At 37.4% G+C, this 23,421-nt stretch overlaps 2 protein-coding genes across 2 annotated transcripts; one reads left to right on the forward strand and one right to left on the reverse strand.

The window, feature by feature from the left end:
• Positions 1 to 1,825: 1,825 nt before the first annotated feature.
• Positions 1,826 to 8,885, reverse strand: LOC137726165 (transcription factor MYB1-like). Its single transcript, XM_068465046.2, has 3 exons — positions 8,759 to 8,885; positions 8,524 to 8,653; positions 1,826 to 2,446 (listed from the first exon to the last, which is right to left on the reverse strand). Exons 1-3 carry the CDS (start codon positions 8,883 to 8,885, stop codon positions 1,990 to 1,992), a joined length of 714 nt encoding a protein of 237 aa, XP_068321147.2. The 3' UTR covers positions 1,826 to 1,989.
• Positions 8,886 to 20,178: 11,293 nt separating this feature from the next.
• Positions 20,179 to 23,009, forward strand: LOC137726164 (F-box protein SKIP19). Its single transcript, XM_068465045.2, has 2 exons — positions 20,179 to 20,984; positions 22,015 to 23,009. The coding sequence occupies exons 1-2, from the start codon at positions 20,659 to 20,661 to the stop codon at positions 22,661 to 22,663; spliced, it is 975 nt and encodes a 324-aa protein (XP_068321146.2). The 5' UTR covers positions 20,179 to 20,658; the 3' UTR covers positions 22,664 to 23,009.
• Positions 23,010 to 23,421: the final 412 nt, after the last annotated feature.

The raw sequence follows: 23,421 nt of genomic DNA on the forward strand, positions 1-23,421 counted from the left end.
AATTCATTCCTCAGTCTATGCTTCTTATATATATATCACAAACAAACATATAGGAACTTACTAATTAAGTTCGTACATTATTGGCAATTAATTCGATGATTGCTTGAGACTTTGGACCTCTAAATCTTAGTTCTCTCTTCTTCTAGATTCCAGAGGTTCTCTCTAAAAGAAAAGTTGCCACTCATGTGTAACCCTTCATCAGCCGAATTCACGCCTACCGTTGTCGATTGTGCAATATCTTCAATCCAAAAGTTTGTGAAGAGGTCTTCCTCTAACCCTAAACAACAAAATGGTCTTTCATCAACATTGTCTGTATCCTGTAACATGGTCTTCCATGAATCAGTTGCATTTTCTGTAATAGCCTGCTACAGTTCTCTTCAGTTTGAAAAATTGCAACTCTAGCCCTCCGTGGTTGAGGTCTTATGACGATGGTGGCTTTTGTTATTTCTTTGGATTTATCCTTCATATATTCCAACTCCTTTCGTTGCTTGCTATTCCAATAATTTTTTACCTTGCCTGCTGTTCTTCCTGGGAGTCTTCAAGCAAATATTGACCACCTTTACATGCACAAAGAAAATGATACTAAAAAACTAAGCACTCGGAACACTTTTGGCATTGTTTTAGGTCATCCAAGCGGTTGTTCACTCACCTAAGCGTCAATACTTATTCTTCACGCCACTTTTGGTGAGCCAAAACACAAATCTGTCTTTTGGAGCCCTGCGACGTCCCACCCAAATGCTCTGGCCCTTCATTTAAAGTATATATATTTTGGCATTCTGTTACACCTAGGGCTAGTTCGATATTGGATTCCGAACCAAAATTTGTATCCTGAATCTCAAACCGAAATTTTTTGGGACGGAAATTTGAAGACCAATCTCAAACTAAATTTTTGTCAATCCTGAAATATTTCGGGACAAATCGGGATTAAATTTCATAAACCCTAACCTAATGGTAAACATAAATATAGAAATTAAATTAGGGCTGGATTCATGAACATCCAATCCAAAACATGAACAAATTTCACACCTAATCTAGAATTCAAACCCTAAATTAAATTTCAAACCCTAAATTAATTCCAAAATTTCATGATCTGGGGGAGAATCGGTGCACAGTGCACTGGATGAAAAGGACTCTTAAACTTTGAGTGTCTGATAAAGAGAATTGCGAGAGAGAGAGAGAGAGAGAGAGAGAGAGAGAGAGAGAGAGAGAGAGAGAGGCGGCTCTGTGTGGTGAAGGAAGGCTCCACAGTCAAAGACAGTAGTAATAGTATGGTGCGGTGGTGGGCCGGTGATTGGCTGGAATTGAGCTTCAAATTCGAGACAGAGAGGAGAGGGCTCGATGGCTGAGGGAGGGAGGTTGGTTTCAATTGAAAGGAAAGCTATGAACGAACGATGGAAAGAGAAGGCTGGAGAACCCTAACAATGAATGGACGACACAGATCAATTTGAAACAAGTCAATGGTTGAAATTAACTCTAACTATAATTAAAAAAAATAATATATATATATATATATAATATAAGTATAAATATATATAATAATTAATAATATATATTTTCGGTTCGGTATGAGATTCCCGAAATATTGAGAAGACAATCCCAAATCTCATACTGAAATTTCGGGATCGGTTCGGAATAGCATCCTGAAAATTTCGGGAATTTCAGTTTGGGACATTTTTGGTTTGGGATCGGGATTTTTTCAGTTCGGTTCGGGATTTTCAGGATTTTTTCCACCCCTAGTTACATCAACTACTTTTTTATATAACCACAATTAGTGTAGCATACATTATAAGTACAAAGCAGAAATTTTGAAAGACAACCCCGCATGATAAGTTGAAACAAACAAAATATTTATGGTTCTGAACTGAAAAATGAAATATATATGTGTATATATCTATATATCACAAACAAACATATAGGAACTTACTAATTAAGTACGTACATTGTCTGCAAAGTACAACTAATTCGATGATTGCTTGAGACTTTGGACCTCTAAATCTTAGTTCTCTCTTCTTCTAGATTCCAAAGGTTCTCTCTAAAAGAAAAGTTGCCACTCATGTGTAACCCTTCATCAGCAGAATTCATGCCTACCGTTGTCGATTGTGCAATATCTTCAACCCAAAAGTTTGTGAAGAGGTCTTCCTCTAACCCTAAACTAGAAAATGGTGTTCCATCAACATTGTCTGCATAATGCAACATGGTCTTCCATGAATCAATAGCACTTTCTGTAGGTGGTGATGATGTCCGTAATAGCATGCTACAGTTCTCTTCAGATTGGAAAATTGCAACGCTAGCCCTCCGTGGTTGAGGTCTTATGACGAATGTGGCTTTTGTTCTTTCTTTGGATTTATCCTTCATATATTCCAACTCCTTTCGTTGCTTGCTATTCCAATAATTTTTTACCTTGCCTGCTGTTCTTCCTGGGAGTCTTCCAGCAATTATTGACCACCTTACATGCACAAACAAAATGAATAAATAATATGTTAAAACTACAAGGGCATTTGTTCAAAACTACAAGCGCTTTGTAACTCAAGAATAGTAAAATTGTAAGGAGTTGTTATCACGGTTTCAGAATTCTTCTCACTCGATCGATCAAGTGCGCCTTGTGTCTTCAACGGGCCATCTCATTGATTGAGTCCACAATGAAATTTTGGAGTGCCAATGCCTTTTTATTTATAGTTTTGATCAATGTGTTTTTTCTTTATCTATTTCTCATGATTTGTATGGCTTGAGGAACGGGATAATTTTTAGTCAAGATAAGTTGTTCTTATATCGTTTAATAGAAGTATCGTGTCTTTTGTATAAAAATAAAGGGTAAGTTAAGGAGATCAAACTTTTTAAACCAAATTATGTGGTTGTAAATGATTGGATTATTCGTAAGTATCGATTAACGTGCTTGTTTTTTATTGGTGACACATAATTTGATTTAAAAACTAATTTAAAAATGTGGTCTCCCTATCATTATCCTAATATATTGCTGGGCTAGTTTTGAAGAATGGATTAAACAGAGATAACTCAATTTGATATATGCTGGGATTGGCGCAAATTATAATTGAATCATGTGATTCTAACGAATAAGAATTTTACTAGGAAGAATTAGTATCAATCCTCTATTTACTAATATTCATTAACTGAGACCTTATTGCTTTTCAGATTTTGATCGAAGTCCCTATCATTAATATATTAATAAGTCATTTTCATAATTTTAAAAATAAAAATTAGTAGTTGATTTTGGGTTTTAATACTCACACTTTTATTAAACTCCTAATTAATTTTCAATTAAAAAACATTATTAAAATAAAATAAAATTAGTTTGTACTTATTAATTTTTTATAAAAGTTTTAAATTTTTTAATCTTAAATATACTCATTCATATAATATTTCAATTTTTTTTAATCTTAAAATATACTCATGTACACATTCTTAAATATATCAATTTGTTATATGTAAAATGATACTTTTTTTAATATAAAATGTACCCATTTAATATACAAAATGACACACCCAGACCCGAAATGTTCACTAGGAACCCGAATCGAGGCATGCTGGCCGACATCTGGAAGGTGACGAAACCAGCATGCCTCGATTCGGGGTCCTAGTGGACATTCCAGGTCGGGGTGTGTCAGTTTGGTATCAGAGCCAATCCCTGGCCGAGTGTGCCAACGAGGACGTCGGGCCCCTAAGGGGGTGGATTGTAACATCCCACATAGCCCAGAGGAGTGGATCCTGTAAGCCTTATATATATATATATATATATATATATATATATATATATATATTCTCATCTCTACCTAGCATGAGGCATTTTGTGAGCTTACTGGCTTCGAGTTCCATCAAAACTTCGAAGTTAAGCGAGTTCGCGCGAAAGCAATCCCTGGATGGGTGACCCACTGGGAAGTTCTCGTGTGAGTTCCCGGAAACAAAACTGTGAGGGTGTTACGGTGGAGTCAAATCCAGGATGTGGTGGGGGCCCGGGCCAGGATGTGACACAAAATTCATTCAATTTTTTTCTAATCCATTTTTAAACTTATATGGGTACATTCTTATATGTAACATTTCAATTTTTTAATCTTTTTCCTTTTCTTTTGAACAAATCAATTTTTTAATCTTAGATGTACCCATTCTTAAATATAATAATTTTTTATATGTAAAATGTACCATTTTTTTAAATATAAATGTACCCAATATTTTAATACAAAATCCATTCAATTTTTTTCTAATCTATTTTTTAAACTTATTTGGGTTTGGGCATGTACTTTCTTTTTCGTTGATTTGATAATGTATTCATATCGAGTTCAATCTAAAAATTTTACTAATTTTATTAAGCCTAGTATCTATTATTTTCATTTTGAAGAATGTACCCATGTTTATATATGTAGGCCTTTCAAGAGAAGACATACCTCATTTTTGAAAAAAATGGGGATTAGTTGTGGGACCCACTCCACATCGAACTTCAATGATCTGAACCGTCTATTTGGTAAGTCTTGAGTCATAGATCATCCTTACAAAAATTCAATTCAACCCAAAACCGTTTGCCTATTTAATTATCACGATCAAATTTCAATGTTTCTTAAGGAACAAAGTGTTTGTCAATTTCTTTAAACTAATTAGATGCCTCAAATATTTCTGATTTGGCTAAAATTTTGTAAAGATGATCTATGAGATGCAACTTGAAAAATAAACAGTTCGGATCGTTAAAGTTCGATACGGTGTGGGCACAACAACTAATCCCCATTTTTGTGAAAAAAAAAATGGGGATCCCCTTCCCTTAAAGGCTTGCTATATGTATAACATATTGGAGAGTATAATTTATATTTTAATATTTTCATTCCCACAAATCATGGGTTTTATTTAAAACCTCATTAATATAAACAACTACAAATTTCAATTTTTAATTTAAAAATTATAATAATCTACATTGAAATACATTATTACATTAATTTCAATAAAAACTGAAAACCAACAAGGTTTCAGTCAAAGAACATTAAACGCTTTATTCCGATGGAGTATCTAGACAAGCCAAGCATAGGGCCGAAACCAGCAGCCGAAGTGTCATAGGTTAGTACAACTCCAAATTGGCAAAGTTCTATTATAGACTACCTGGTCAATGGCACATTCCCTACGGAAAGGTTGGAATCTAGAAAGCTGCTACATGTGGAATGGCATTTTCGTCCAAAGATCCTACATTGGACCACATCTCCACTGCCTAGCGCCTCTTGACGATCTAAAGGTTCTAAGCTCAATCCACGAAGGGGCTTAATTTATGAAGGGGTTTGTGGAAATCACTCTGGAGGCTAATTCTTAGCACAAAAGGTTCTAAACACAGGCACCAAGACACTAAGGAGTTAGTACAAAAGTACGACCGCTGCCAATGCTACAAGTCGGTACCAGCACTGCCTGTCAGCAAATCACACCCGCAGACGAGTCCTTGGCCGTTCATGCAGTGTGCAATCAACTTGGTAGGGCTAATGCCGCCCGCTACTGGGGGCAAAGGCATGATGGTCGTGACAACCAATTACTTCACCAAATAGGTAGAAGCAGAACCCATGACTACTACGACACAGACGGACATAAAGCGTTTCATATGAAGGAACATCATTTTTCGATTTGGCATCCCTCAATCCATCGTCACAAACAACGGCCATCAATTTGTAGGCAAAGATTTAGCGAAGTTCTTCCAAAAGTATGGCACCAAGCAGCACATGTCATGCCCATATATCCTTAAGGCAATGGGCAGGCCGAAGCATTCCATAAGACGATCCTCGACTGCCTCAAGGAGTCCCTCTCTGACAAGAAGGGAAAATGGCCAGATGAACTCCCCGGATATCTAAGGGCGTATCACACCACCAAACGACGAGCCATCGGTGAGACTCATTTCTCTTTGACATTTGGTTCAGAAGCGATCATTCATCCTAATGTCATCGTGCCAAGTATCAGCACTTAACTGCCAAGCATCAAGCAGAACAGTAAGGAGATGACCACTTTAGATCTGGCATAGGAGAAATGCGAGCAGACCATCACAGCTTACCAGCATCAACTCTTCTCCAGCTACAACAAAAGGGCCAAGATCTGGCAGTTCCAACTGGAAGATCTAGTCCCAAGGAAAACCTTCATCACTGCCAGCAGCAAGGGCTCCAAAAAGATGAATCTTATATGGGAAAGTTCGTACAAGATCAGCAGAGTATGCGGTAAAAGAAATTACACCTTTGCCACCATGAACGACAAAGAGATCGAAAAGTAGTAGAACGACTACAATATGAAGAAGTACCATGTGTAACCTCCCGCTACATCAAAGCCCAAAGACTCAAGCAGCTCGACAGGCACCACTTCACAAACTGAGGATTATCCAGTTGTTATACAGTTCCTAACTTACAGATAAGTTCTCGTTCATTTCACTCGTTTTTCAATGAGGAATTTAGAAGTAATATGCAACCTGGCTCGGTTGCATGCTAACGACAACTGATCACTCTTGCCTCTCCAAAGGTGAACCAGACTTAACCCCCAATAGACATCTTGGTACAGACTTTGGCACTGGGGGCATGACAAGTCCTCTACACTGAGCAATCCTATCAGCAATTATACTAGCCATTCTCTACATGGCAGGTGCCATAGGCTCAGATCTAGCAGCCTCATTTTTCTTCCCATTGGAAGAAGTCATGTCAATCACAGACTTCTCGGTAGCATGCGAACCCTTATGAGCAACGGATAAAGTCTTCAGTTTTTTCTCAACCGACATCTTTTAAGCAGGCGGGGAAGATCTCTTCTTTCCACCTTCATTCATAGTAGGCTCAACGACAGTGATCAGACGAACCAATGCATCCGCCTTGATCCCCTTTTCATTCTCTTTCGGGAGCAGCCCACCTTTCTCTCAGCGAAGAGAACTAAGCAGCCAACGACATTCATGGTACTTAGTAGAGGAGCTCAACCCATATTGGTTTTTCCCTCATTTTTTTTTTCTCTCAGACCAGCAAGCAGGAGGCATACATGCCTAACATTCTAGCAACACATAAGGCATGCGACCTCCTCATCTCTCTCAATCGCAAGCCTGGCCCTCGTCAGGTCCAAGAGCCCAAATGACAGGAGCCATGCGGCTCGCCTAGCACTACGCCCCAGAGCCTCAATCTGCAGCCCAGCCGCGCAAGCTGCCCTTGACTCTAGCTAAGCCGAACAACCCAAGCAGTGGTCCCTGCCATAACACCTCATCAGCCTATGCCGAGCCGACTCCTGGCCCTTGCCAGCCAACGTACCGCATTACCCCGACGGCTGCCCTGCGACAACACTATCCAAGAAGAAAACAAGGAAAATTAAATTTTTCTTACCTCGATGCAGCGCGAAAAAGACGAAGAAAGCAACGAAAGATGGTCCTTTGCACGGGCAAGATGTAGAAGATTGCAAGAGGAGGGGAACAAATATCTTCTAAGCTTTCTCTCTCTTGTAGGGTAGAATAAATCACTCTCCAAAGTTGATTTAATAACCCACTTAAGGTGGACTTAAATAGGATTTGAGAGAAATTTATTTCCCTTTCCTAGAAGGATCTAATTTCCTATTAAAGAGGGAATTAACATCAAAATAGGAAACAATCCTACATTTCCTAAAGCAAGAAGATCTCTACACCTACTGCCATTTCCTACAAGCAGCCTAACAAGTGTGGGGGCATTTGTGGAACCAAAAATAATTAAGAGGCGACACGTGGATTTTTAGGTAATAAAATGACAAAATTATCCTCGAGGCACACCGGAACTCTTATGCACGAGCAATGGACAATCATCCCTCAATCAAGTCAAAAGTGCCCAAATAGGTATGTATTTACAACCTATTTCATCCATCCCCATCATATCCTCTTCACAAGGTAACCCCCAAATCCTTCCCATTTTATTATAATAATTAGCTAATTAATTAAATAATTATTCCATTAATTAGATAATTAACCACAAATCAAGAACCTAACCCACAAAACCATCCAAGTTGCCTGTCCATCTCCTCCCAAGGTGGCCGGCCACATCCCTATATAAGCCCTCTCATTCTCTCCAAAACTCAATTCCAATTCTCTTGCTAGATTCTCTAACTTCTCCAAGCACTTTTCCCTCAAAATTCTTTGGCATAGGAGGTTCTTTGGCCAAAGCCCCACCTCCCAAAAAAAAAAAAAAAATCATTGTGGGCATGTGAGGTTCTTGACATTGACCTAAGGTGTTATTTTTGTTTTATAGCTGCAATTTTGACCAATAATGAAGAGAAATAAATTTGCATCCACATATTGTGTGTTAGTCGATCAACAAATCTTATTTACTGGCTGATGTGCCTTGGCTGGCTTCTGTTCTTTTCCCAGCTTCTTATGAAGTTATTTTGTTTTGATACATATTCTACAAGCTACGTAATATCTTTATGATAACTAGTTCATGCATGCATGCAAATGGCTTTTGCTTGGAATATAAAATGACTTGCCGGTTTCTTTTTTGTTTGCCAAATAAAGGGACTTGGAGTTCTTCAAAAAAAAAAAAAAATAAATAAATAAATAAAGGGACTTGCCTGTTTCCCAAAAGTGTATGAAGTCTATGGATTAGATCTATTTCATCCTCTGTAAAATGTCCGCTTTTGAGATTCGGCTTCAAATAGTTTAAACACCTCTGTCTGCAGCTTTTCCTGCATCTGTTCAGACATGCACAATTACACAAAGACTGTATTTATGACATGTTTCTAGGTCACCAAACTGAAGAACAACTAATTTTCTAGTCAAACTATGCCAATTAACTTGTCTCTTTACCTGTTTCGCGAGGAACCTGCTGCCACTGTCCATCTCCATGCTTTTCAACGTACTGCCTCAGAATATCATCTTCCTGTTGAGTCCAGGCACGCTTCCTCATTCTTCCCAACAAATTACTATCCTCCATATGTATATATACGAGATTAGAGATCATAAGGCCACCGACGGCGACTTGCATGATTGCTCTCCACATAAATGAATGAAAGCGACCCAGTACGACTGAAACAATGTGATAGAGTTCTTTTTTACTGGAAACGATACCGTTATATTTCACTGATTCTTACGAAACAAATTAAATATAGGATTCTTTAGATTTAAACCCTTACAACTCTTAAACTCTAGACCAAAACCCATATATATTATAACTTCTAAATAAAACCCAAATTTTAAAGATGATGTCATGTTAGATAAAAGATGTCCGTGAATTTGTGTTTATTTACAAAATCATGCCACCAAATCTCTTATACGTTTCTTTTTGCTAGACATTTAATTTGTTTAGTATATTTTTTATATTGTGTGAACTCCTCCAATCCAAAATCTAATTAGATCAAATATATACGGACATATATTCTACGTTTATGTATACTAATACCATAAAAAGAAGTAGGTAAATTAATTTTGTTACAAATTTAAAAAGTAGGCATATTAATTTTCATGTAATTATACAGTAGGTAAATTATTTTCATAAAATCAAACAATAATAGATATTGTTTTGAAAAAATTAATTTTCATAGTAGGTAAATTTTTTCATGTACTTATACAGTAGGTAAATTTTTTCATAAAATTAAACAATAGATATTGTTTTCAAAAAATTAATTTTCATAGTAAGTAAACTATTTTCATGTAATTATACTGTAGGTATAAAATTAAACAATTGATATTGTTTTCATAAAATTAATTTTCATAGTAGGTAAATTATTTTCATAAAATTAAACAATAGATATTGTTGAAAATAAACACTAAATTAGGTATATTCAAATTGAAATTTATTGTAGAAATTAAAAAAAAATCCAAATTAATTCCTCTATCTAGACCCATATTTCATGGCTACAAGGCCTTGCCAAATTCAATGCACGTGATCAATTAAAACAAAATTACAAGAACTTTCCATACTAGCTTAGAAGGGGTATATTAGGGATCCAAAAAATATAAAAACGGACATACAAACTTAATTTGGTAAGTTGCTTAGTTGGATCCTAATCATTGGGTTTTATTCGAGTAAATATTTTATGATGGGCTAGAGGCTAGAAAAAACGAGTTTGGAGGGGGAAAGTTAAATTTTCAATTTTAGTACCACATGCGCTATTTTTTTATTACTTTATTACCACGATGGTCATTAATCCAATCTTTTGTGGTCGACATTTCAGCTTGTCCGTCGATAGTAAATGTTTGGGTAAAGTACAAAAAACTACCTCAACTATTAGGGTCACGACAGTTTCATACCTCATCTTTTAAAATTGACAATGTCATACCCCATCTTACGAATTTGTGACAATGTCATACCTCCGTCAATTTTTCTGTTAGTTTTTCTGTTAAGTGCTGACGTGGCTTGATTCGGGACCTACTTTCTATTAAAAAATTATTAAAAACTAAAAAATAATTATTTAATATTTTTTAAATATTAAAATAATAATAAAAAGTAGGGAAAAAATAAATAAATAAAAACCCTCATTTCGTCCCTCCCCTCCCCACTCCTCCCTCCTCCCTCCTCCCTCCTCCCTCATCTTCTTTCCCTATCTGCAAATCCCAACAAACAAAAAAAAAAAAAAAATCCAATTTGTCTTCCCCCACACCCACACTCAGTTTCCCCCACACCCACACTCTTCTCCCTCCTGCAACCCAGAAAAAAAAAAAAAAAAAAAACCCAGATCCCGTTGGCGGGAAGATGGGTGCGCAGAGAAGGTGGAGGATGGGTGCGGAAGAGGATGTGGAGAATGGATGAGAGTGGTGGATTTGGGGTTTGATGGGTTTTCAAAAATTTTTTTTTTTTTTTTCCTCTTCTTCTTCCTCTTCCTCCTCCTTCTCCTTCTCCTTCTTCTTCTGCAGCAGAGGGGTGTTGATGGGTTTTCAAATATTTTTTTTTTCTTCCTCTTCTTCTTCTTCTTCTTCCTCCTTCTCCTTCTCCCTTCTTCTTCTTCCGCGCCGACCCCGCCGGGGGGGGGGGCGGAATTTTTTTGTTTTTTTTCCTTTTCTTCTTCTTCTTCTTCTTCTTCCTCCTCCTCCTTCTCCTTCTTGTTCTTCCGCAGGGGGGTTGTTGGGTTTTCAAATTCTATTTTATTTTATTTTATTTTTTGGGTTTGCAGGTGGGGGAAGAAAATGAAGATAGGGAGAAGAGAGAGGAGGGGAGGGACGAACTGATGGTTTTTTTTTGTTTTTTTTTTTTTTTTAACTTTTTATTATTATTTTAATTTTTAAATAATATTAAAAAAAAATTTTAGTTTTTAATAATATTTTAATGATTTTTTAATCGAAAGTGGATCCTGAATCAAGCCACGTCAGCATTTAACTGAAAAATAAACGGCCAAGTAACGGAAGGTATAAAATTGGACCAAATTCTAAAGATGAGGTATGACATTGTCAATTTTAAAAGATGAGGTATGAAAGTGTCGTGACACCAATAGTTGAGGTAGTTTTTTGTACTTTACCCTAAATGTTTCGATCTGATTCGATTTACGGTCACATCTGCAAATGGTTTCCCGTGGGTCGACACCCCCAGTTGGCCAGATTAAAAATATCGGGGTCCCCATTGGCTTAAAATATATTAAAAACCACAACTGCTAGGGTTTGGCATGTACCTCTCTATCCATACAGTATTACCCAATTTACTTCTTTTCCATTTCCTTTTCTCTAAATTTATTTTTAAGGTGAACTGTTGATTTAATCGTTAAATTATTACTTTAGTGAAAATTAGGTTTCTAAACTATTTTTTTAGAAAAATCAGTTCTCAATCTAATAAAATTTGTCAATTACATCCAATATTAGATTCGAATTTATTCTATTCAATTTCTCATTGATTTAAATCACGTGATTTGCATGAAATGCACTTTAGATAGTTGATTGATAGTTTTTCATAGTATAAGAACTTATTTTCTTAGAAGAAATAGTGTATGAAATTAACTTCAAAGGGTAACCATGAGCTAGTGGTCCAGTGGTAAAGGACGGATTACAAGGCTTCCTTAAAACTAAAAACTGGAGGTCTCGGGTTTGAAACCCGCTGCTGGTGTGGAAGTTAGACATGTGGCCAGGGGGAGGTTGAAATGTCTTTCTAAGTCTTCTCAGCCCCCAGAAAGGGTGGATAACCGTGGCTTGCCACCAATTGTCCCCCTTTAAAAAAATAAAAAATAAATAAATAAATAAATAAAACTTCGAAGGGTAAGTTAGACTTTAGATTCGCAACCTATATGCAACATTAAGAGCTTATATGCAAGAAAATGGTGGCCATATCCTTTAAAATGTGACATTTGACTTAATTTGACAAAAAAATTAGATAAAATTTCTTTGAATATAATATTAGTGATGTGATTAGCAATTTTTAATGAATTCAGGGACTTATTTACCGAAAAAATATTTCAAGAACCTAATTTTCATTGAAGTGATAATTTAGGGATAAATCAACCGTTCACCCTTATTTTTATTCCTGATTTCAAGGACTATGTCATGCGAATTCTCCATTTTTTCCACCTTTGTCAAATTAAGACTCTTAGCCACTTTTGTTCGCTTCTCATTTTACTATTAGAGAAATGTTAAGAGGATTCTCTCAAAGTGTGACTCTTCGTAGACTTTCTGTTTTCTCATATTTTTTTTGTACAATATTTTATAATATTATCACATTAATTAACGTTAAACTATGAAGTGACAGAAAGTCTTAAATAAATCTCACTTTAAAAAAACCCACTCATCGTTTCTCTTACTATTTTCACTTTATTAGCCGATGGGACCATGATACCTGACTTCTGAACCGATGTCTCTAGCTACAATTTGGATTCGATTACCAAATATAGTGACACAAATAATACTTAAGCAGTGGGCACTGGCTGTCTATTTTTGTGTCATCCTACGTTTGTATTCAATTGAAGATTTGAAAGATTTTAATGAAATTATAAATTTATGGATTTTTACGAAGTTTAACTAATTTGTAAATATTCTATGTAAAATTTTGATTCAATTCTCTTGAAATTTCATGGGAAGATGTGAAATTTGTGGATGCTTAAAATACATTACAAAATCTCTCCAATTCCCTCTAATTCCTCAACTCTTCCAAATTCTCTAAATTCTAATTCTAATTTAATAACCTGAAATGTTATAACTTATTTAAAATTCTAATTGAATACAGGTGAATTTCTAAAGATTTTAATAAATTATCTTAAAATCTTGATTGAATATACATTGAATTTCAGATAATCATTTGAAATCCTGATTAAATACTCATAGATTCATTAAAAGAATTAAAATCCCTTAAAATTCTAATTGAATATACCACCTAATTAAATTGTTAACCAATCAGTTAAACATGTTTCCTTCAAATCGGTCCAAATCAGTCACATATTATCTTGTATATATTCGACAAAACTTTGACTTACCGCAATTCGCGATCATTCTTGTCGTTTGTTTTTCTGTCAATATCATCAAATCAAATCACGACCGGAACTAGTAGTGGAAAAAAAAAGAGGGGGAAAATGCAAAAATGCAAAGAACAAGTTGAATTGAAAGGTACACATCATATAAGATCTTCGAAATCTTCGCTGTTGTCAATACAATAGCAACACATTTTGTAATACAGTGGGTTATAATGACATGTGATGGACACATGGACGAATTCAGCATCTGTATATCGAAGGCTGCTGCTACCACTCAACTCCTTTTGCGAAGAAAAATTGCTCCAACTGAAAAAATTCCTCTCACGTTCTATACTATTCCTACCATCTCACACTTCTTAGTCATGTAACTTTTTATTTAGCTAATGATTTATAATTTTAGCGTTTTAAACCCCAGCTATTCAAAATCGTATAGTTGAACAATAAGTTGATAACATTGTATCGAAATTCAATATATTTCATCATTCAAAGTTGCCTCCACAAAAAGTGTTTCCATCTCTGTTCATGGATGGACGCAACTAAACCACTTACAATAATAACTCGAGAATTTCAATTGAGAAATATCTTTCGTTTATTTCATTTTGTTTTGTTCACTCAATCAATTTCTTTACTAGTCTGAAATCAACCTACACTGCATGAGAAGTAGCCATTTGTATATAAAGTCGTCAGTTTTCGAATAGGAAAATGTTAGGAAGACCATGGTTTTAGACCGTATGATGTGGCGATTGATTTTTCCCTTTCACTTTAAATAATAACTCGAGAATTTCAATTGAGAAATATCTTTCAATTATTTCATTATGTTTTGTTCACTCTATCAATTTCTTTACCAGTCTGAAAATCAACTTACACTGAGAAGTAGGTGTATACAAAGTCGGTAGTTTTGAATAGGAAAATGTTAGGAAGACTATTTTTTTAAATGATATTTTATAGGAACACTGTTAGATCCCACATTGCCCAGGGGAGTGATCCTTAAATGTATATTCTCATCCCTACCTAGTACGAGGCCTTTTAGGAGCTCATTGGCTTCAAGTTCCATTGGAAATCCGTTAAGTGAGTGACACGTGAGAGCAATCCCACGATGGGTGACCCACTAGGAAGTTCTTGTGTGAGTTCCCAGAAACAAAACCGTGAGGGCGTGGTCGGGACCCAAAGTGGACAATATCGGTGGTGGATTGGGCCCAGGATGTGGTTGGGGCCCAAGCCGGGATGTGACAATTTGGTATCAGAGCCTAACCCTGGCCGTGTGTGTGCCGACGAGGACGTCGAGCCCCTAAGGGGGGTGGATTGTTAGATCCCACATCGCCCAAGGGAGTGATCCTTATATGTATATTCTCATCCCTATCTAGCACGAGGCATTTTGGGAGCTCACTGGCTTCGAGTTCCATCGGAACTCCGAAGTTTAATGAGTAGCGCGCGAGAGCAATCCCATGATGGGTGACCCATTGGGAAGATCTCATGTGAGTTCCCAGAAACAAAACCGTGAGGGCGTGGTCGAGGCCCAAAGCGGACAATATCGTACTACGATGGTGGAGCGGGCACGGGATATGGTAAACCCTGGGCCGGGATGTGTTAGATCCCACATCGCCCAGGGGAGTGATCATTATATGTATATTCCCATCCCTACCTAGCACGAGGCCTTTTGGGAGCTCATTGGCTTCGAGTTCCATTGGAACTCTGAAGTTAAATGAGTAGCGCGCGAGAGCAATCCCATGATGGGTGACCCACTGGGAAGATCTCATGTGAGTTCCCAGAAACAAAACCGTGAGGGCGTGGTCGAGGCCCAAAGCGGACAATATCGTACTACGATGGTGAAGCGAGCACGGGATGTGGTAGACCCTGGGTCGAGATGTGTTAGATCCCACATCGCCCAGGGAAGTGATCATTATATGTATATTCTCATCCCTACCTAGCACGAGGCCTTTTGGGAACTCATTGGCTTCAGGTTCCACGGGAACTCCGAAGTTAAGCGAGTAGCGAGCGATAGCACTCCTATGATGGGTGACCCACTGGGAAGTTCTCGTCTGAGTTACAGAAACAAAACCGTGAGGACGTGGTTGGGGCCCAAAGCGGACAATATTGTGCTACAGCGGAGTCAAGCCCAGGATGTGGTGAGGGCCCAGGCCCGGATGTGACTGGTATCATAGCTTATCCCTGGCCGCGTGTGTGCCAACGAGGACGTCGTGCCCCTAAGGGGGTGGATTGTTACATCGCCCAGGGGAATAATCCTTATATGTATATTCTCATCCCTACCTAGCACGAGGCCTTTTGGGAGCTCACTGGCTTCGGGTTCCATGGGAACTCCGAAGTTAAGTGAGTAGCTCGCGAGAGCACTCCCATAATGGATGACCCACTTGGAAGTTCTCGTGTGAGTTCCTAGAAACAAAACCGTGAGGGCGTAGTCAGGGCCTAAAGCGGACAATATCGTGCTACGATGGTGGAGCGGGCCCAGGATGTGGTGGACCCCGAGCCGGGATGTGACAAACATAGTGTAACGGTTGATATTTTTTTTTTATGATTTAAATAAGAAGTATAACCATCAACTACTAAATCATGCGATTCACAAAATATGATTTAAGAAAATGTATTCTTTAACATCACTCTTTCTAAAAGCATCTCCAAATGAAATGCTAAAATGTACACATCAGCTATAACAGTAAAAAAAAAGATCACACTAATATTCTCCAACAGAAGTGACAAATCCTATGTGGCGATGACATGATTGGCAGCAAAAGAGGTTAAATTTGACAGCAGCTTCAAATGTTCTTTTATTAATTATTAAATGTATTTTTTAATTTTTTAATTAATTTAATCATTTATTATAATTAATGTTGAGTTGACCGATGCAATTATCTTACTTTTTTCTTCTTTTTAATTAAAGAAAGTGAATAGATTACATATTAAACTTTAAATATCCTTTATTAAATTTTAATTAGTTTAATAATTTATTTTATAAAATAATAAAATAATAATTTAGTTTGACATATCGGTTGGAGAACAAAACTTTAAAAAATGTCAAAGTGCCACATAAGCTGTCAAAATTTAAATTTTATGTTCAAAATTTGACATCTCCTTTAGAGATGGTCTAATAAGACAATAAAATGGGCAATTTTCAAGTAAGACACGGAAAAATGTCGACTTTTGAACAGTATAACACATAACCATTCCCCAGACCCACCGCCATCGGCCAGCTCCATACCCCAACCCTACCCAACCAGGCAACCCCCCGACCTCAACCCCCCACACTTCAACTTGATGATGCCAAGATGAACACTGTATTTCTTTTAGCTGTTAGGGTTTTATGAAACTATTTAAATAAAAATTTATATCGTATTTGTGTAGTGTTTACAATAAATTATGGGGTATCAATGTGTTGATCTTAAAAATTACAATGTCTACGTGGCGCACAGACCTAGTAATTATTGAGCTAACTACGTACTTGTGAATGCTGGCATATGCCAACTCGCAACCGAGTTCGGTCGAGCAAATAGAATAGATGTGGCTGAAACAATATTCCCTGTTAATTACAACCCACAATCAAATAGTTTTCATGTCTATCGACTCTTTCAACAACGAGAAGACCAGCAAGAGAATTCCGCAGATTGCTATTGATGTTGTAGCTGAAACATACCGCACTTTTGCTTAAATTAACTTGTTGTCTAGAAGCATGCTCATAATACTTTAGGATCTCCTTAATCGTATTACAATCTGTCGTCTTAGCCCTTGAAAACAAGATGCAATCATCGGCGAACAACAAGTGAGTAACAGAAGGAGCTTCTTGGCAAATAGAAACCCCTCTGGAGCTAGCCCTCCTCTTCCCGCTTCGCAATTAGAGCCGAGAGGCCTTCGTCACATAAGAGGAATCGGTAAGGAGAGAGCGGGGATAACCATTGAAAGGGAAAGCGTATGAGACCGTAGAAACGATAATCCATTGTTGCTCAAATCCCATTTTCTCCATGACGTTTCACAAGTTACCCCATTCGATGCAATCGTACACCTTGCTCATGTCAAGTTTGAGGGCCAAGAATCTCTTTTTACTTCTTCCCCTAAATAAGGACGAAAGCACTTTGATGTTGAGAAAAGTTTAGGCATAATGAGCTTGAATAAGGACGAAAGCACTTTGACAATACAGTACATGCTTAGCCCACACCATCATCCTCTTAGTGTGGATAATATCGTTGGTTAAAAAAAAAAAAATTAAGGTGCTGTTAGTGGGGTTTTCAAACTATGTTTTAGCATCAAGTGTAGAATCCCGCCATAGGTTGAAACACACACAAAAAAAAACACCCCGACATTCCATCAGTATATTAAGTTTTTCCTTTAGGGTTTTGTAATATTGTGGGTTCTGTGTTTTTAATCAACGTATGTTTTTCACTGGCTTGTGTGCCTTGGCTCCTGTTCTCTTCCAGGATTCTTTTGAAGTCCGTTTGGTTTCGATATATTCTTTAGAATTGCATGGATTTAGCCACCCCACTACTCAAAATTCTCCGAAAATGGAAGTCTCAAACAATTTGCTGTAAAGAACGATTTCTTGCATGATAATCTAGCTGAGGAGTATGGAGTTTCATCCTTGCTTCGGTGATACTACTAGGAAAGGAAATGTGTGCAGATTGAAGGCCTTGTATGTGTTGGATTTATTCCACTGTAAATCAACCTTAAATGGTCTACAACATAAAATAGGAATATAATATTGGAGATTAATGTAGATATTGGGACTTGTTCTCCTAAAGATATCAATCTTATATTAGGTGTTTTGTCATACAAGTAAGATTGATGGACTCGTTGATTATATGTGATTATGATACCTAATTGATAGGCTAAAAATTAAAATGGGATTTGAGATTCCTTTATGGACGGAACCTTAATGCCTTAGCCAGTATAAATACTAAGGTCCCTACCAACCCTAGATACACAACAAACGTTTTCCATAAAGTAGTTGTATCCGGCTAGGTGCTTTATGGAAGACTTTGGTGTTGCTGCAACCTACATCTTCTTCGCTTGGTCTCCAATGGCTATCGCTTCATGACCAGGTCAGCCAACTCCTTGTTTCGTGTTTTAATTATATAACCACATAAAATTTACATGTGGTATCAGAGCCATAGGTTATATGATTAAAACCTCTTAAGAAAATTTGATTTTAGAGACCGAAAGCAAACAACTTAATCAGTAATTGATATTTGGATTATAAACATTGAAAGTCTACTAATCACACGTGCCGCTGTTGTTGTTCTTAAATTTTTGTGAGCATTAATATATTAATGAATTACATGTAAGTTATATAATTTCTATAATAAAAATTAGTAATTGATTTAGAGTTTTAATACTCACATCCTTATTAAACTCCTAATTAATTTTCAATTCAAACATTTCCAAAATATAAAAAATAAAATTATAATAAGTTTTGTACCCATTAAATTAAATTTTGAATTTTTTAATCTTATATGTACCCACCGCCACCGGCCAGCTCATCCCCAACCCCACCCAACCAGGCAATTTCCCGGCCTCAACCCCACATACTTCAACTTGATGATGCCAAGATGAACAGTGTTTCTTTTAGCTGTTAGGGTTTTATGAAACTATTTAAACAAAAATTTATATTGTATTACGGTTATATTTTCCTCCTGTTGTCAATCAAAGAGAGTTTTCCTTACTTTTGTTTGTGGAGTGTTTACAATAAATTATAGGGTATAAATGTGTTGACCTTAAAAATTACGCCTACGTGACGCACAAATTTAGTAACTATTGAGCTAACTACGTACTTGTGAATGCAGGCATATGCTAGCTTGCAACCGAGTTCAACCGAATGAGTATAATAGATGTGATTGAAACAATTTCCCCTGTTACGACCCACAATGGTTCGGTGTACCAAATTTTTTTTATGTCTATGTACTCTTTCAACAACGAGAAGACCAACAAGAGAATTCTGCATATTGCCATTGATGTTGCGGCTGAAACATACCGTACTTTTGCTTAAATTGACTTCTTGTCCAGAGGCATGCTCATAATACTTTAGGATCTCCTTAATCGTATTACAATTTGTCGTCCTAGCCCTTGAAAACAAGAAGCAGTCATCCGCGAACAACAAGTGATTAACAGAAGGAGCTCCTTAGCAAATAGAAACACCTTGGAGCTGGCCCTCCTCTTCCCGCCTCACAATTAGAGCCGAAAGGCCTTTGACACAAAAGAGGAATAGGTTAGGGGTGCAACTTAGGTTGGGTCAATCCGAACCCATCCATGTCTAATACAATTTTAAATCCGAACAAGTGGGTTTTTTTTTTAGTTATAACCCGTCCGAACCCAACCTAATTTCAACCCGTTCATTGATTGGGCTGAGTTGGGTTGATCATTTACTTGTCCATCCCCAACCCACCCCAACCCGACTAACCAAACCCAATCTAACCAAATTGTAACCCGTATCAATTAATACTCAACTACACCTAGGTAAGCCAAGTCGAAAAACCAATGCCCTTTCTAATATTTTTTTTTAATAAATTACCCTTTATAATTACTTAAGCTTTTAGGGAATAAGAGGTTTTGATTAGTCAACCCATATTCATAATCTATAATTCCTAAAGCTTTATAGTAGATTGATTTATGAAATTAAAGTTAACTAGCTTTTGATGCTACTTGGCTTAATTTTTTTTTTTTTTTAGGAATTCTTGGAAACTAAGTTGTTACAAGATTAAACTTAAAAAAGTTGGACAACCCGAACCAAACCCAATTAAACCCGAGCCCAAGAATGAAACCCAACTCAAACCCGAGCTCGAATTGTAAAAGTTGGGTTAGGATTAGGTTGACCTTCCAACCCGTCCGAGTTGCACCCCTATACCTACGAACAAATGACAAGTGTTTTTTCTTGTGTGGATCCTATTTCAATGGGAACGTGATGAGTCAATCCGCCTACACGTCTTCCCTTTACTGTTATATCAGGAGTTGCTCCAGTACCCCATTTGATGCAATTGTACGCCTTGCTCATGTCGAGTTTAAGAGCCAAGAATCTCTCTCTACTTCTTCTCCTAAATAAAGACTGAGCAATTTCAAACGCCAATACGGTGTTGTTAGAAATTTGGCTCTCCGGGACGAAAGCACTTTGATGTTGATAAGTTAATTTAGGCATAATGAGCTTGATGCGATTGGAGATGGTCTTTGAGGCAAGTGGGGTTGGTTAAATCTAAACCTGGGCTTGAGTTGGGTTGTCCGACCCAACCCAACGTGACCCAACCACCCGAGTTAACACTTGAGCCTAGGTATATATAGCGCGGGTTCTAAATAAAACCGGAACAGAAATCAAGCAGCTCCCCACTCTCAATGACCTCCTCCGCTCGACCCCCTCCAGACCGGGGCCGAAACTGGACCGAACTGCCGGAGGACGTCACGGTTTCAATACTCTCTCGGCTCGGAGCCATCGAAATCCTGACGAGCGCTCAGATGGTGTGCGCGACGTGGAACAACATTTGCAAGGACCCGCTGATGTGGTGCACCATCGACCTGCGCGATCTTGATCACCAGAAACACATTCATTACGACTTGGAGAAGATGTGCCGCCACGCCGTTGACCGCAGCTCTGGAAATCTGGTCTGTATCAATGTCGAAGATTTCGGCTCCGATGAGCTTCTCACGTACATCACCAACTGGTATTCAAATGTCAATTTAGTTGTTCTATGTTTGCTTTTCGGGTTTTGTTCTTTCAACATTAGTTTAGTTGTTTCACATTTGGGAGTTGTAATTCAAGGTTGGTCAAGTCATTGTCTTTTGGTAATGTCACAATTTTGTTTGAGCCTAATGACTCCTTCATCTCAAGAACTGCGTTGGAGGGCGAGTCCCAATGTGCTTGTGTAGTTTAACTAACCCTTATGAGAAGAAGTCTAGGAGGAAAAGTGGCCGATGCCCTTTTCGTCCTTACGACCTACTTGTGTTCTTACGAACACCCTTCACCTTGTCCAGGGTTTGTGCTGCAAACTTGTTTTCTTGGGTTACTGACTAGACCATTCGCTGCAATGCATGTATGAAAATTCCTGGGATGATGATTTTCCTAGACATTTAGTGATGTGTTTTGCGTATAATTTCCAAGAAAAGAGTTGGTATTTAGTATTTGGTTTAGTTTTCTTGGTTAGTATACTGTCACTTATTTAATTATGGCTTTTTAGCCAAAATGGTTCTGGGGTTAAAATAACTTTTCATTTTGGTTTGTTATTAAAAATCGATAGAAATGGTCCTTAAATTTGTCCACCGTCATTCATTTTGACCGTTCCGTGAAAAAATCTCCGTTAAGTTGAGCTATTTTTGTTCAATCAACCCCTCCACTTGCTTTTCCATCTAACGAAGATTTTTCATGGAATGACCAAAATGATTGAAGACCCAGGGACCACTCTTATCCATTTTCAATGTCAGGGACTAAAGTGATGAGTTATACCAATCTTAGAGACCATTTTGGCTACAAAAGCCTTTTAAGTGATGCCTTCTTTTCGTATATTTATTGAGCATCTGTTCTCTCTGATATGATTCACAACACACACACAAGGGCAGACACAATATACATATATGTATGCTAGAAATTCCATATTTTCATGCCAATGAATTATGATGTAATTTATGTTGATTAGAATTTCTTTCCTATGTGTCTTTCTGTAGTTCCTAACATATTAATCTATCACCTTTCAATAGTTCAAGTGGAATCAAACGTCTCCGACTTGTCCGTTGCGATGGCATAACGAATGAGGGACTGGCTAAAGTGGCTTCTAAACTTCCACTCTTGGAAGACCTTGAAATTTCGTATTGTGCATTCTCACATGAACCTCTAGAAGTTGTAGGGTCTTCTTGCCCTCTTTTGAAATCATTCAAATTTAACAACCGGTGGTACAGATGGTCAGATGAAGAGTGTGACGACGATGCACTTGCTATAGCAGGAACGATGCATGATTTACGCCACCTCCAGCTTTTTGGGAATAAGCTAACGAACGATGGCTTGCTGGCCATTCTTGACCATTGTCCTCAGCTCGAGTTGCTTGATCTTCGGCAGTGCTTCAATCTTAAGCTGGGAGGAAAGTTGAGAAGAAGATGTGCTGAACAAGTGAAAAAATTGTGGTTTCCTGATGATTCCACTCTTGACTATGAATTTGATTCTGCAATTGATTACCATGAAGACAACCCATTTGGGTATTCGGATATAGATTTGATGTCTGATGATGATAAGGATTATGACTTCGGTAACCGAAAAGTAGAAGATGATGAGGAGTATGACTTCAACCATGGGAGTGGTTCTGATGACTGCCGTGAGGTTGAGGATAATGATGTTTATCCATGGATTGTCTGACTTTTGATGCATTGAAGACCTTGTATCTGATGAAATCGGCGCATCCAGTGCTCTCAAAGCAAAAAGCTTTTATACATCTAAGGGATTTGGAATTTCTTTGCAGAATCCCCAGTTCTGTACAGAATACGCAGTTTTTTATGCGTTACCTCCCAATGCACGACTGTTTCTGCCATTTTACTAGCAGGTCTAATTACGCTTCATTTTAATTTGTACTTGGTCTTTGATAGCCTGGTTCCCATCAGACTATGATTTTTCTCTGCACATTTCTTACTTGTTTAAAACAGGTTATGTTAGTTATGGAGACTGAAGTTATGCTTTATATACAATGGATTTGACTTTTTCTGTACTTTTATTTATTGTCGGTTCGCGTTATTCGTTTGAGAATGCATGCCATGGTAGCGTATTGGGGTGTAGGTAATGAGAATGGCGATACAATTACATTTATTAAATTAAAAGAAAAATGAAAAAACAGAAGTGTCACCCGTAAATGTCTAAAATATTATGTAAAGGGAAGAAAAAAACATTAGAGCTAACATCTTGGTCGAGATTGGAGAGCAAAACTCCTCTTGAGTAACTGAAGTGTCCGTTGGGATTATTAATGTTATTCACTTCCTTTGCATGCTCCAACACTTCATCCCAAAGAGATCCCTCGCCGCCATTGTTGTTGTTGCCATGATGATCATCCACCACAAGCTGATGATTACTCTCAGAACTTAAGGTTGATATAGACAGTATGTCTTCAGATTTTGATATCAGTT

The sequence above is a fragment of the Pyrus communis genome, chromosome 5 (genome assembly GCF_041283825.1).
Source record: "Pyrus communis isolate YQ-2024b chromosome 5, ASM4128382v1, whole genome shotgun sequence".
Lineage (NCBI taxonomy): Eukaryota > Viridiplantae > Streptophyta > Magnoliopsida > Rosales > Rosaceae > Pyrus > Pyrus communis.